This window comes from Aphelocoma coerulescens, unplaced genomic scaffold (genome assembly GCF_041296385.1).
Source record: "Aphelocoma coerulescens isolate FSJ_1873_10779 unplaced genomic scaffold, UR_Acoe_1.0 HiC_scaffold_138, whole genome shotgun sequence".
In the NCBI taxonomy this organism is placed as follows: Eukaryota; Metazoa; Chordata; class Aves; order Passeriformes; family Corvidae; genus Aphelocoma; species Aphelocoma coerulescens.
Genome location: NW_027183491.1, coordinates 588,222 through 603,150, shown reverse-complemented (window position 1 = coordinate 603,150; position 14,929 = coordinate 588,222). Strand labels below are relative to the sequence as shown.

The 14,929-nt window shown below is 48.6% G+C and overlaps 1 protein-coding gene across 1 annotated transcript in view; it reads right to left on the bottom strand.

The window, feature by feature from the left end:
* Nucleotides 1–5,152: 5,152 nt before the first annotated feature.
* LOC138100726 (large neutral amino acids transporter small subunit 2-like) overlaps nt 5,153–14,929 on the bottom strand; it is a 59,778-nt gene continuing 50,001 nt past the window's right edge. Inside the window, exons 14-17 of the mRNA XM_068998578.1 lie at nt 11,715–11,811; nt 11,548–11,627; nt 5,344–6,054; nt 5,153–5,170 (exon numbers count right to left, since the gene is read on the bottom strand). Of these exons, the coding sequence (XP_068854679.1) occupies nt 5,153–5,170; nt 5,344–6,054; nt 11,548–11,627; nt 11,715–11,811 (906 nt within the window). The remainder of the gene's footprint in view (nt 5,171–5,343; nt 6,055–11,547; nt 11,628–11,714; nt 11,812–14,929) is intronic.

Genomic DNA, 14,929 nt, shown 5'->3' with positions numbered 1-14,929 from the left:
TTGGGGGAATTTGGGGGGTTTTTTGGGGGGATTTTGGGGGAATTTGGGGGGTTTTGGGGGGATTTGGGGAGGTCTCTGCCCCATAGATCTGAAATTTGGGGGGGGTTTGGGGGGATTTGGGAAATTTTAGGGGAATTTGGGAAATTTTGGGGGAATTTGGGGGATTTTGGGGGGATTTGGGGGGATTTTGGGGGATTTTTTGGGGGGATTTTGGGGGAATTTGGGGGGTTTTGGGGGGGTTTGGGGCATTTTGGGGAAATTTGGGGGGTTTTGAGGGGGTTTGGGGGGGGTCTTGGGGGGATCTCTGCCCCGTAGATCCGAAATTTGGGGGGATTTGGGGAGATTTTGGGGCATTTGGGGGGAATTTGGGGGATTTTTGAGGGGATTTTGGGAAATTTTGGGGCATTCTGGGCACTTTTGAGGATTTTAGGGGGGATTTGGGGGATTTTTGGGGAGATTTTGGGGATTTTTGGGGGGATTTGGGGAGGTTCTGAGGGGTCTCTGTCCCTGAGGTCCCAATTTTGGGGGGTTTTGGGGGGATTTTGGGGCATTTTAGGGGCGAATTTTGGTTCCATCCATCCGAAATTTGGGAGGGGAATTGGGGAGGGGCTCCGGACCTAAAAATTTCCCATTAATCCCCAAAAACGCCCAAAATTCCCCCCAAAATCCCTCAAAATCTCCCCAAAATCTCCTCCAAATCCCCTCAAACCCCCCCAAAATTCCCTCAAAATCCCCCAAAATTCCCCCCAAATGCACCAAAATCCCCTTAAACAGCCCCAAAATCCCCAAAAATCCCCCAAAATCCCCCAAATTCTCTCAAAATCCCATCAAATCCCCCCAAAATCTCCTCAAATCCCCCCAAAAATCCCCTCAAAATCCCCCCAAATTCTCTCAAATCCCCTCAACCCCCCCGAAATCTGCCCCAAATTCCCTCAAATCCGCCCGAAATCTCCTCAAATCCCCAAAATCTCCTCAAACCCCCCAAAATCCCCTAAATCTCCCCAAATCTCCCTCAATATCCACAAAAATCCCCTCAAAATCCCCAAAATCCACCCAAAACCCTATAAGACCTCCCAAATCCTCCTCAAAATCCCTCAAATCCCCCCAAAAACCCCAAAATCTCCTCAAATCCCCCCAAAATCCCCCAAATCTCCCCAAATCCTCCTCAAAATCCACAAAAATCCCCCCAAAGTCCCCAAAAATCCCCCCAAAATCCCTCAAAATCCCCAAAAATCTCCTCAAATCCCCCCAGATCCCCTCAAATCCCCCAAATCCCCCCAAAATCCCCCCAAAATCCCCCAAAATCTCCTCAAATCCCCCCAAAATCCCCAAAATCCCCTCAAATCCACCCAAAACCCCATCAAACCCCCCAAATCCCCCCAAATCCCCTCAAAATCCCCCCAAATCTCCTCAACATCTCCTCAAACCCCCCCCAAAATCCCCTCAAAATCCCCAAAAATCCCCCAAATTCCCCCCAAAATCTCCTCAAATCCCCCAAAACTCCCCCCCAAAACCCACCCAGGACCCCCCAATTCCTCCCCAAATCCCCCCCAAACCCCATCCGGGACCCCCCAAATCCCCTTTTATCCCCCCAAATCCCCTTTTATCCCCCCAAAATTCCCCTTTTTAACCCTTTTTCTCCCCCTTTTTTTTTTTTCCCACCCCCCCTTTTTTTTTTTAACCCCTTCCCCTCCCTCCCCCCCATCCCCTTCCCATCCCCTCAGCCGCCCGCGGCTCGCTTTTCCCGCCTCCCCGCGGCCTCCCCGCGCCCCGTTTCCGCTGGGAGCCGCCCTCTCGCCCCCGCTTTTCCCTCAGATTTGCCCGATTTCGCCCTTTTTTCCCTCATTTTCCGCCCCTTTCGGGCCTCACCCCGCGCCCCCTCCCCCCCCCGCTATTGTGCGGGGCGGCCGCGGCCCGGCGGCGCCGCCATCTTGCCGCGATCCCAGCATGCCCCGCGCGCGCGCGGGAGGAGGAGCCAATGGGAGGCGGCGAATCGAGATGGGGGCGGGGTTAAAGGAGGGGTGAGCAGCCAATCAGAGCGGGGATTTGGGTTGAATGACAGGCGGGGGGAGAAGGGGGCGTGGTTATGGCCTTATAAGGGAGGGTGAGGGGGCGGGGCTAAGAGCGCCGTATATGGGCAGGCCACGCCCACTGGCGCGCTTTGGCGCCCCCTGGTGGCGGGGGCAGAGAGCCCAGACCCTTTTTGGGGACCCCCTTAAAGGACCCCAGACCCATTTAGGGACCCCAGACCCATTTAGGGACCCCCCAAAGACACCCCCAGACCCATTTAGGGACCCCTTAAAGGACCCCAGACCCCTTAAAGGACCCCAGACCCAATTGGGGACCCCAGACCCATTTAGGGACCCCTTAAAAGACCCCAGACCCCTTAAAGGACCCCAGACCAATTTAGGGACCCCCAAAGACACCCCCAGACCCAATTGGGGACCCCTTAAAGGACCCCAGACCCAATTGGGGACCCCAGCCCCATTTTAGGACCCCTTAAAGGACCCCAGACCGATTTTGGGGACCCCAGACCCATTTCAGGACCCCCCAAAGACACCCCCAGACCCATTTTAGGGACCCCTTAAAGGACCCCAGACCCATTTAGGGACCCCAGACCCATTTTAGGGACCCCTTAAAGGACCCCAGACCCCTTAAAGGACCCCAGACCCGATTGGGGACCCCAGACCCATTTTAGGGACCCCTTAAAGGACCCCAGACCCATTTAGGGACCCCTTAAAGGACCCCAGACCCCTTAAAGGACCCCAGACCCAACTGGGGACCCCAGACCCATTTAGGGACCCCTTAAAGGACCCCAGACCCATTTAGGGACCCCCCAAAGACACCCCCAGACCCAATTGGGGACCCCTTAAAGGACCCCAGACCCAATTGGGGACCCCAGACCCATTTCAGGACCCCCCAAAGACACCCCCAGACCCATTTAGGGACCCCAGACCCATTTAGGGACCCCCCAAAGACACCCCCAGACCCATTTAGGGACCCCTTAAAGGACCCCAGACCCCTTAAAGGACCCCAGACCCAATTGGGGACCCCAGACCCATTTAGGGACCCCTTAAAAGACCCCAGACCCATTTTAGGGACCCCAGACCCATTTTAGGGACCCCTTAAAGGACCCCAGACCCCTTAAAGGACCCCAGACCCATTTAGGGACCCCTTAAAGGACCCCAGACCCCTTAAAGGACCCCAGACCCATTTAGGGACCCCTTAAAGGACCCCAGACCCCTTAAAGGACCCCAGACCCATTTAGGGACCCCAGACCCATTTCAGGACCCCCCAAAGACACCCCCAGACCCATTTAGGGACCCCTTAAAGGACCCCAGACCCCTTAAAGGACCCCAGACCCATTTAGGGACCCCTTAAAAGACCCCAGACCCAATTGGGGACCCCAGACCCATTTCAAGACCCCCCAAAGACACCCCCAGACCCATTTAGGGACCCCTTAAAGGACCCCAGACCCATTTAGGAACCCCAGACCCATTTGGGGGCCCCAAAAACGGCCCCAGAGCCCTTAAAAGACCCCAGACTCAATTGGGGACCCCCAGACCCAATTCAGGACCCCCCAGCCCCATTTTAGGGACCCCCCAAATGACCCCAGACCCCTTAAAGGACCCCAGCCCCATTTTAGGGACCCCCAAAGTGACCCCAAACCCATTTCAGGGACCCCAGACCCATTTAAGGACCCCCAAAATTGACCCCAGACCCACTTGGAGACCCCCAAGGAGCCCCCAGACCCCTTAAAGGACCCCAGACCCATTTAAGGACCCCAAAAGTGACCCCAGACCCATTTAGGGACCCCCAAAGTGACCCCAGACCCGATTGGGGACCCCAGACCCATTTAGGGACCCCTTAAAGGACCCCAGACCCCTTAAAGGACCCCAGACCCATTTTAGGGACCCCCAAAATTGACCCCAGACCCATTTAGGGACCCCAACCCCATTTAAGGACCCCCAAAATCGACCCCAGCCCCATTTTAGGACCCCTTAAAGGACCCCAGCCCCATTTAAGGACCCCCAAAGTGACCCCAGACCCATTTAGGGACCCCTTAAAAGACCCCAGACCAATTTTGGGACCCCCCAGCCCCATTTTGGGACCCCAAAATCGACCCCAGACCCCTTAAAGGACCCCAGCCCCACTTAAGGACCCCCAAAATCGACCCCAGCCCCATTTTAGGGACCCCAGACCCATTTAAAGACCCCAAAACGACCCCAAACCCATTTTGGGACCCCCCCAGCCCCATTTTGGGACCCCAGACCCATCTTAGGGACCCCAAAATCGACCCCCGACCCCTTAAAGGACCCCGGACCCATTTTAGGACCCCTTAAAGGACCCCAGACCAATTTTGGGACCCCTCAGCCCCATTTTGGGACCCCAAAAGTGACCCCAGACCCCTTAAAGGACCCCAGCCCCATTTTAGGACCCCTTAAAGGACCCCAGACCCATTTATGGATCCCAAAGTGACCCCAGCCCCATTTGAAGGACCCCAGACCCACTTAAGGACCCCCAAAATCGATCCCAGCCCCATTTAGGGACCCCTTAAAAGACCCCAGACCAATTTTGGGACCCCCCAGCCCCATTTTGGGACCCCAAAATTGACCCCAGACCCCTTAAAGGACCCCAGCCCCATTTAGGGACCCCAAAAAGGACCCCAGACCAATTTTAGAGACCCCAAACCCCTTAAAGGACCCCAGCCCCATTTACGGACCCCTCCCCCTCACCCCCAAAAATCGACCCCAGCCCCATTTTGGGACCCCAAAATCGACCCCAGACCCCTTCAAGGACCCCAGCCCCATTTAGGGACCCCAAAAAGGACCCCAGACCCATTTACGGACCCCAGCCCCATTTAGGGACCCCCAAAACGACCCCAGCCCCATTTTAGGACCCCTTAAAGGACCCCCCAGACCAATTTTGGGGACCCCAAACCCCTTAAAGGACCCCAGCCCCATTTACGGACCCCTCACCCCAAAAATCGACCCCAGCCCCATTTTAGGACCCCTTAAAGGACCCCAGACCCATTTTGGGACCCCCCAGCCCCATTTTAGGGACCCCCAAAATCGATCCCAACCCCATTTAGGGACCCCAAAAAGGACCCCAGACCCATTTTGGGACCCCCCAGCCCCATTTTAGGGACCCCTTAAAGGACCCCAGACCCCTTAAAGGACCCCAGCCCCATTTAAGGGCCCCTCCCCCGCTCACCTCTCCTCCTTGGGGCTCTCCCGCCGCTGCCCCTCCCCCCTCCTGGCGGAACAAACCAAAATCAGCCTCGATTGGGGGGGGGGGTCCCACGCCCCTCCCCCACCCCCTCCCCCACCCCACGTGACTCACCTGAGCCCCCCCCGCAGGTGAGGCCGGCCCGTGGGGGGAGGGGCAGGAAGAGGAGGAGGAGGAGGAGGAGGAGGAAGAGGAGGAGGAAGGGGGGGAGGGGCGGGGTGGGGGAGGGGCCTCGGCGCTCAGCGAGGGGGGGAGGGGCTCCTCCTCTTCCTCTTCCTCCATTTTAGGCCCCTCCCCCTCTTCCGGGAGCCCCTCCCCCTTCTCTGGCGGGGGGAGTGGGGGAGGGGAGGGGCTGCGGCCGCCAGGGGGCGCTGCGGCGGGGGAGGCCTCGCTAGGGGGCGCCGTTTCCTCGGGCACTTCCTGGTTCCTCTCCTCCTCCTCCTCCTCCTCTCGTCTCTCCTCCACTTCCGGTTTCGCCACCTCCGCTTCCTGTTTGATCTCCGTCGCTTCCGGTTTGCTCTCCCCCGCCACTTCCGGTTTGAGCTCCGCCTCTTCCGGTTTGGACCCCGCCTCTTCCTGTTTCACCGCGGTCGCTTCCGGGTTAGGCCCCGCCTCTTCCTGCGGCGGTTTTGGGGCTTTTTCGGGCGGTTTTGGGGTTTCTTCCTCGTCCTCCTCGTCTTCCTCTTCCTCCTCGTCCTCCTCTTCCTCCTCCTCCTCCTCCTCCTCCTCCTCGGCCGCCCCCGAGTGGGGGGCGGGGCGGCGGCGGCCGGCGCGGGGGGCGGGGCCGAGCTCGGGGGCGGGGTCGGGGGGCGGGGCCGAGCGGGTCTGAGGTGGGGGAGGGGTGAAAGAGGAGGAAATTTGGGGGGAAAAACGGGAGATTTGAGTTAAAGCTGTGGGGGGGATGGGCCCGGAAATGGGGAGGGAGGGAAGAGGCGAAAAAACTGGGGAAATTTGTCCCAAAACGGAGGGATTTCAGCCCAAAAAATGGGGGAAATCGACCCAAAAATGGGGGAATTGAACCTAAAAATGGGAAATTTCCACCCAAAAATGGGGGAATTGACCCAAAAATGGGAAATTTCCACCCAAAATGGAGAAATTCAGCCCAAAAGGAGGAAATCGACCCAAAAAAGGAGGAAATCGACCCAAAAAAGGAGGAAATCGACCCAAAAATGGGGAGATTTCAGCCAAAAGTGAAGAAATTCCAACACAAACGAGGAAATTCCACCCAAAATGCAGAAATTTGCCCAAAATGGAAGAATTTTGGCTGAAAATGGGGGGAAATCGACCCCAAAATGGAGGAATTTAACCCAAAAATGGAGGAATTGACCCCAAAATGGGGAAATTGAACCAAAATGGAAGAATTTCACCCAAAAATGGGGGAAATCGACCCCAAAATGGGGGAATTGACCCGAAAATGGGAAATTTCCTCCCAAAAATGGGGAAATTGACCCCAAAATCGACGAATTTAACCCCAAAGGAGAGAATGTCACCCAAAAATGGGGAATTTCCACCCAAAATGGAGGAATTTAACCCAAAATGGGGAAATTCTGCCCAAAAATGGGGAAATTTGCCCCGAAACTGAGGAATTTCACCCCAGAATGGGGAAATTCATCCAAAAATGGGCAATTTCCACCCAAAAATGGGGAAAGCGACCCAAAAACGAGGAAATTTGCCCCAAACTGGGGGAATTCCATCCAAAAATGGAGGAAATTGACCCTAAAATGGAGGAATTTCACCCAAAATGGGGGAAATCGACCCAAAAATGAGGGAATTTAATCCAAAATGGGCGACTTCTACCCAAAAATGGGGAAATTTGCCCCAAAATGGGGAAATTCACCCCAAATGGAGGAATTTCACCCAAAAATGGAGGGTTTTAACCCAAAATGGGGAAATTCTGCCCAAAAATGAGGAAATCGAGCCAGAAATGGGGAAATCAACACAAAAATGGGGAAATTCCCCCCAAAAATGGAAATTTCCACCCAAAATGGAGGAATTTCACCCAAAACCTGAGGAATTTTGCCCAAAAACGAGGAAATCGACCCCAAAATGGGGAAATTCCACCCAAAATGGAGGAATTTCACCCAAAAAGGGGGAAATTTGCCCAAAATGGAGGAATTTCACCAAAAATGGGGGAAATCGACCCAAAAAATGGGGAAATTTCACCCAAAATGGGTAAATTCTACCCAAAAATGGGGAAAATGCACCCAAAAATGGAGAAATTCCAACACAAATGGGGAAATTCCACCCAAAATGGGGAAATTTGCCCAAAATGGAGGAATTTAACCCAAAATTGGGACATTTTACCCAAAAAATGAGGCAATCCACCCAAAAATGGGGGAATTTAACCCAAAAATGGGGAAATTTGCCCCAAAATGGAGAAATTTCACTCAAAAATGAGGAAATTGACCCAAAAATGGGAAATTTCCACCCAAAATGGAGGAATTTCACCCAAAAATGGGGAAATTGACCCAAAACTGGGGGAATTTAACCCAAAATGGGGAAATTCGACCCAAAAATGGCAAAATCGACCCCAAAACGGGGAAAATTCATCCAAAAATGGGGAAATTCACCCAAAATGGAGGAATTTCACCCCAAAATGGAGGAATTTAACCCAAAATGGGGCAATTCTACCCAAAAAATGGGGAAATTTGATCGAAAATGAGGGAATTTCACCCAAAAATGTGGAAAATCCACCCAAAAATGGGGAAAAAAGGGCCCAAAATGGGGGAATTTCACCCAAAACCCATGAAAATTAAACAAAACTCCCCAAATTAACCAAAAAACCTCAAAATAAAACAAAAAAAAACCAAAATTAAACAAAAAAATAACAAAAAATGAACAAAAATCCCCTGAAATTAAACCAAAAACCCCAAAAGTTAACAAAAAAACCCCAAATTAGACCAAAAAAATCCCAAAAAATCTCAGGTGAATCCCGAAAAATGAACCAAAAACCCCAAAATTTAAAAAAAAAACCGAACAAAAATTAAACAAAAAACATCAAAATGAAACAAAAAAGCCAAATTAAAGAAAAAAACCCAAATTAAACAAAAAAACTCAAATTAAACAAAAAAACTCAAATTAAACAAAAAAAACCCAAAAAAATCACAGGAAAATCCCCAAAAATGAAAGGAAACCCCCAAAATGAAACAAAGAAACAAAACCAAAATTCCTCCCAAAATTCCCCCCAAAACCCCCAAAATCCCTCCAAAAACCCCCAAAATCCCCCCAAAATGCCCAAAATCCCCCCCCAAAAAACCAAAATCTCCTCAAAATCCCCTCAAAAACCACAAAATTCCTCCCAAAAATCCCCAAAATCCCCCAAAATCCCCAATACTCCCCCAAAACCCCCAAAAATCCCCAAATCCCCACAAAACCCCCAAAATTCCCCAAAAACCCCCAAAACTCCCCCCAAAATCCCCACAAAACCCCTAAAAATTCCCTCAGAAATCCCCAAATTCCCCCCAAAAATCCCCAAAACTCCCATAATTTCCCCCAAAATCCCCCATAAATCCCCAAAATCCCCTCCAAAAAACCCTCAAAATCCCCACAAAACCCCCCACAATTCCCTTCAAAAACCCTCAAAATTCCCACAAAAATCCCCAAACTCCCCAAAACCCCCAAAATTCCCCACAAAACCCCCCAAAATTCCCTCAAAAACCCCCAAAACTCCTCAAAAACCCCCAAAATTCCCTCAAATCCCCCAAATTTCCTCAAAATCCCCCCAAAATTCCCTCAAAACCCCCAAAACTCCCCAAATCCCCCCAAAAATCCCCCAAAACCCCCTCAAAAACCCCAAAATCCCCCCAAAACTCCCCAAAATTCCCCCAAAACCCCCCAAAATTCCCTCAAAAACCCCCAAAATTCCCCCCAAAATTCCCTTCAAAAACCTACAAAATTACCCCCAAAAACCCCCAAAATTCCCTTCAAAAACCCCCAAAACTCCTCAAAAACCCCCAAAACTCCCCAAAAAACCCCAAAATCCCCCATAAATCCCCAAAATCCCCTCCAAAAAAACCCCAAAATTCCCCCAAAACCCCCCAAAATTCCCTTCAAAAACCCCCAAAATCCCCACAAAACCCCCCAAAAACCCCCAAAATTCCCCCAAAAATCCCCAAAATTCCCCCAAAATTCCCTAAAACTCCCCAAAAACCCCTTCAAAAACCCCGAAAACTCCCCCAAAACCCCCAAAACTCCCCAAAATTCCCCCAAAATTCCCTTCAAAAACCCCCAAAATTCCCCATAAATCCCCAAAATCCCCTCCAAACAACCCTCAAAATTCCCACAAAAACCCCCAAAATTTCCCCAAAATCCCCAGAATTCCCCCCAAAATCCCCGCAAAACTCCCCCCAAAACCCCCAAAATTCCCTCAAAAACCCCAAAACTCCCCAAAAAACCCTCAAAATCCCCCCATAAATCCCCAAAATCCCCTCCAAAAAATCCTCCAAATCCCCACAGAAACCCCCAAAATTCCCTTCAAAAACCCCCAAAACTCCTCAAAAACCCCCAAAATTCCCTTCAAAACCCCTCAAAATTCCCACAAAAACCCTCAAAATTCCCCCCAAAACCCCCCAAAATTCCCTTCAAAAACCCTCAAAATTCCCACAAAACCCCCCAAAACTCCCCAAATCCCCCCAAAAATCCCCCAAAACCCCCTCAAAAACCCCAAAATTCCCCCCAAAATCCCCCCAAAATTCCCTTCAAAAACCCTCAAAATTACCCCCCAAAACCCCCCCAAAATCCCCTTCAAAAACCCCCCAAAACTCCTCAAAAACCCCCAAAATTCCCTTCAAAAACCCCCAAAACTCCTCAAATCCCCCAAAACCCCCTCAAAAACCCCCAAATTCCCCCCAAAACCCCCCAAAATTCCCTCAAAACCCCCAAAATTCCCCCAAAACCCCCAAAACTCCCCAAAAAACCCCAAAATCCCCCATAAATCCCCAAAATCCCCTCCAAAAAAAACCCAAAATTCCCCCAAAACCCCCCAAAATTCCCTTCAAAAACCCTCAAAAATCCCCAAAATTCCCCCCAAAACCCCCAAATCCCCCCAAGCCCCCTCAAAAACCCCAAAATTCCCCTCAAAAATCCCCAAAATTCCCCCCAAAAACCCCCCAACCTCCCCAAAAAGCCCCCAAAATTCCCTTCAAAAACCCCCAAAATCCCCACAAAACCCCCCAAAACCCCCAAAATTCCCCCAAAAATCCCCAAAATTCCCCCAAAATTCCCTAAAACTCCCCAAAAACCCCTTCAAAAACCCCGAAAACTCCCCCAAAACCCCCAAAACTCCCCAAAATTCCCCCAAAATTCCCTTCAAAAACCCCCAAAATCCCCTCCAAACAACCCTCAAAATTCCCACAAAAACCCCCAAAATTCCCACAAAACCCCCAAAACTCCTCAAAATCCCCCAAAATTCCCTCAAAAACCCCAAAACTCCCCAAAAACCCTCAAAATCCCCCCATAAATCCCCAAAATCCCCTCCAAAAAATCCTCCAAATCCCCACAGAAACCCCCAAAATTCCCTTCAAAAACCCCCAAAACTCCTCAAAAACCCCCAAAATTCCCTTCAAAACCCCTCAAAATTCCCACAAAAACCCCCAAAATTCCCCAAATCCCCCCAAAAATCCCCCAAAACCCCCTCAAAAACCCCAAAATCCCCCCAAAATCCCCCAAAATTCCCTTCAAAAACCCCAAAATCCCCACAAAACCCCCCAAAATTCCCTTCAAAAACCCTCAAAATTCCCTCAAATCCCCCAAATTTCCTCAAAATCCCCCCAAAATTCCCTCAAAACCCCCAAATCCCCCCAAAAATTCCCCAAAACCCCCTCAAAAACCCCAAAATTCCCCCAAAACTCCCCAAAATCCCCTTCAAAAACCCCCCAAATTCCCCCAAAACTCCCCAAAAACCCCCCAAAATCCCCAAAATCCCCCCAAAACCCCCCAAAATTCCCTTCAAAAACCCTCAAAATTCCCTCAAATCCCCCAAATTTCCTCAAAACCCCCCAAAATTCCCTTCAAAAACCCCCAAAATTCCCTCAAATCCCCCAAATTTCCTCAAAATCCCCCCAAAATTCCCTCAAAACCCCCAAATCCCCCCAAAAATCCCTCAAAAACCCCAAAATCCCCACAAAACCCCCCCAAATTCCCTTCAAAAACCCCCAAAATTCCCTTCAAAAACCCCCAAAATTCCCCCAAAACTCCCCAAAATCCCCCAAAATTCCCTTCAAAAACCCCCAAAATTCCCCCAAAACCCCCCAAAATCCCCCCAAATCCCCCCAAAATCCCCCAAAACCCCCCAAAACCCCCCAAATTCCCCCTCCTCACCGCCCTGCGCCGCTCCCTCCTGGCCGCTCCTTCCTCCTCCTCCTCCTCCTCCTCCTCCTCCCCCGGCTCCTCCGGCGCCGCTGCCGACAAAGGGGCGGTTCCAGGGCCGGGTTTTGGGGCGAATCCCGGCGGTTTTGGGGCGAATTCGGGCGGTTTTGGGGTCTCACCCTGAGCCTCGGGGGGGTCCCGGCGCTGCTGGAGCAGCTCCTGCTGCTTCTCCAGGTACTGCTTGATGATGCTGTTCTGGCCCATGGCCTCGCCCATCTGGGGGCAAAAAAGGAGAATTCCCAAAATTTTGGGATCATTGGGGATTTTTGGGAATTTTTTCCCATTTTTTGGGAATTTTTTGGCAATTTTTTCCTATTTTTTTGGGAATTTTTTTGCGTTTTTTCGCATTTTTTTCCCATTTTTTCCCATTTTTTCCGGGGTTTTACAAGGTCTGGCTGGTGTCCAGTGAAGCTGTTCTGCCCCAAAATGAGAATTCCCAAATTTTTGGGATCATTTGGGATTTTTGGGAATTTTTTCCCATTTTTTGGGAATTTTTTGGCAATTTTTTCCTATTTTTTTGGGAATTTTTTTGCGTTTTTTCACATTTTTTTCGCATTTTTTCCCATTTTTTCCGGGGTTTTACAAGGTCTGGCTGGTGTCCAGTGAAGCTGTTCTGCCCCAAAATGAGAATTCCCAAATTTTTGGGATCATTTGGGATTTTTGGGAATTTTTTCCCATTTTTTGGGAATTTTTTGGCAATTTTTTCCTATTTTTTTGGGAATTTTTTTGCATTTTTTCGCATTTTTTTCGGATTTTTTCCCATTTTTTCCGGGGTTTGACAAGGTCTGGCTGGTGTCCAGTGAAGCTGTTCTGACCCAAAATGAGAATTCCCAAAGTTTTGGGAGCGTTTGGGGATTTTTGGGAATTTTTTCCCATTTTTTGGGAATTTTTTGGCAATTTTTTCCTATTTTTTTGGGAATTTTTTTGCATTTTTTCGCTTTTTTTTCGCATTTTTTCCCATTTTCTCCAGGGTTTGACAAGGTCTGGCTGGTGTCCAGTGAAGCTGTTCTGCCCCAAAATGAGAATTCCCAAATTTTTGGGATCATTTGGGATTTTTGGGAATTTTTTCCCATTTTTTGGGAATTTTTTTGCAATTTTTTCCTATTTTTTTGGTAATTTTTTTGCATTTTTTCACATTTTTTTCGCATTTTTTCCCATTTTTTCCGGGGTTTGACAAGGTCTGGCTGGTGTCCAGTGAAGCTGTTCTGCCCCAAAATGAGAATTCCCAAATTTTTGGGATCATTTGGGATTTTGGGGAATTTCTTCCCATTTTTGGGGAATTTTTTTGCATTTTTTTCCCTATTTTTTGCAGGTTTTTTTGCGTTTTTTTTTCATTTTTTTCGCATTTTTTCCACCAATTTATGGGGTCTGGCTGGTGCCAAGTGAAGCTGTTCTACCCCAAAATGACCCAAAATGAGAATTCCCAAATTTTTGGGAGCGTTTGGGATTTTTGGGATTTTTTTCCCATTTTTTGGGATTTTTTCGGGGGTTTTTTCCCTTTTTTTTTGCGTTTTTTTGGCTTTTCTTTGCATTTTTTTTCCCATTTTTTCTGGGGTTTGACAAGGTCTGGCTGGTGTCCAGTGAAGCTGTTCTGACCCAAAATGAAAATTCCCAAATTTATGGGATCATTTGGGATTTTTGGGAATTTTTTCCCATTTTTGGGGAATTTTTTTGCATTTTTTCCCCATTTTTTTTGAGGTTTTTTTGCGGTTTTTCGCATTTTTTTCGCATTTTTTCCCATTTTTTCCAGGGTTTGACAAGGTCTGGCTGGTGTCCAGTGAAGCTGTTCTGACCCAAAATGAGAATTCCCAAATTTATGGGATCATTTGGGATTTTTGGGAATTTTTTCCCATTTTTGGGGAATTTTTTTGCATTTTTTCCCCATTTTTTTTGCAGGTTTTTTTGCGGTTTTTTGCATTTTTTTCGCATTTTTTCCCCCAATTTGTGGAGTCTGGCCGGTTTCCAGTGAAGCCGTTCTACCCCAAAATGACCCAAAATGGGAATTCCCAAATTTTTGGGATCATTTGGGATTTTTGGGAATTTTTTTCCCATTTTTTGGGATTTTTTTTGCAATTTTTCCCTATTTTTGGGGGATTTTTTTTGCATTTTTTCCCATTTTTTTCCCATTTTTCCACCAATTTGTGGGGTCTGGCTGGTGCCAAGTGAAGCTGTTCTACCCCAAAATGACCCAAAATGAGAATTCCCAAATTTTTGGGAGCGTTTGGGGATTTTTGGGAATTTTTTCCCATTTTTTGGGATTTTTTCGGGGTTTTTTTCCCTTTTTTTCGGCGTTTTTTTCACATTTTTTCCCATTTTTTCCGGGGTTTGACAAGGTCTGGCTGGTGTCCAGTGAAGCTGTTCTGACCCAAAATGAGAATTCCCAAATTTATGGGATCATTTGGGATTTTTGGGAATTTTTTCCCATTTTTGGGGAATTTTTTTGCATTTTTTCCCCATTTTTTTTGCAGGTTTTTTTGCGGTTTTTTGCATTTTTTTCGCATTTTTTCCCCCAATTTGTGGGGTCTGGCCGGTTTCCAGTGAAGCCGTTCTACCCCAAAATGACCCAAAATGGGAATTCCCAAATTTTTGGGATCATTTTGGGATTTTTGGGAATTTTTTCCCATTTTTTGGGAATTTTTTTGCATTTTTTTCCCTTTTTTGGGGAATTTTTTTCGCATTTTTTCCCATTTTTTCTTATTTTTTTCACCAATTTATGGGGTCTGGCTGGTGTCAAGTGAAGCTGTTCTGCCCCAAAATGAGAATTCCCAAAGTTTTGGGATCATTTGGGATTTTTGGGAATTTTTTCCCATTTTTTGGGAGTTTTTTTCCTTTTTTCCCCCATTTTTTTGCGTTTTTTCGCGCATTTTTCGCATTTTTTCCCATTTTTTCCCATTTTCCCACCAATTTGTGGGGTCTGGCTCGTGTCCAGTGAAGCTGTTCTGACCCAAAATGAGAATTCCCAAATTTTTGGGAGCGTTTGGGGATTTTTGGGGAATTTTTTCCCATTTTTTGGGGAATTTTTTCGGGGGTTTTCTCCCTTTTTTTTTGGCGTTTTTTTGGCATTTTTTCACATTTTTTTCACATTTTTTCCTATTTTTTCCGGGATTTTATGGGGTCTGGGTGGTGTCCAGTGAAGCCGTTCTGCCCCAAAATGACTCAAAATGAGAATTCCCAAAATTTTGGGACCATTTGGGGATTTTTGGGAATTTTTCCCCATTTTTGGGGAATTTTTTTTGGCATTTTTTCCCTTTTTTTTGCTTTTTTTTTGCCGTTTTTTCCCATTTTTTCCCACTTTTCAGGGATTTTCCGGGCTCTGTCTCCTTTCCACTGAAGC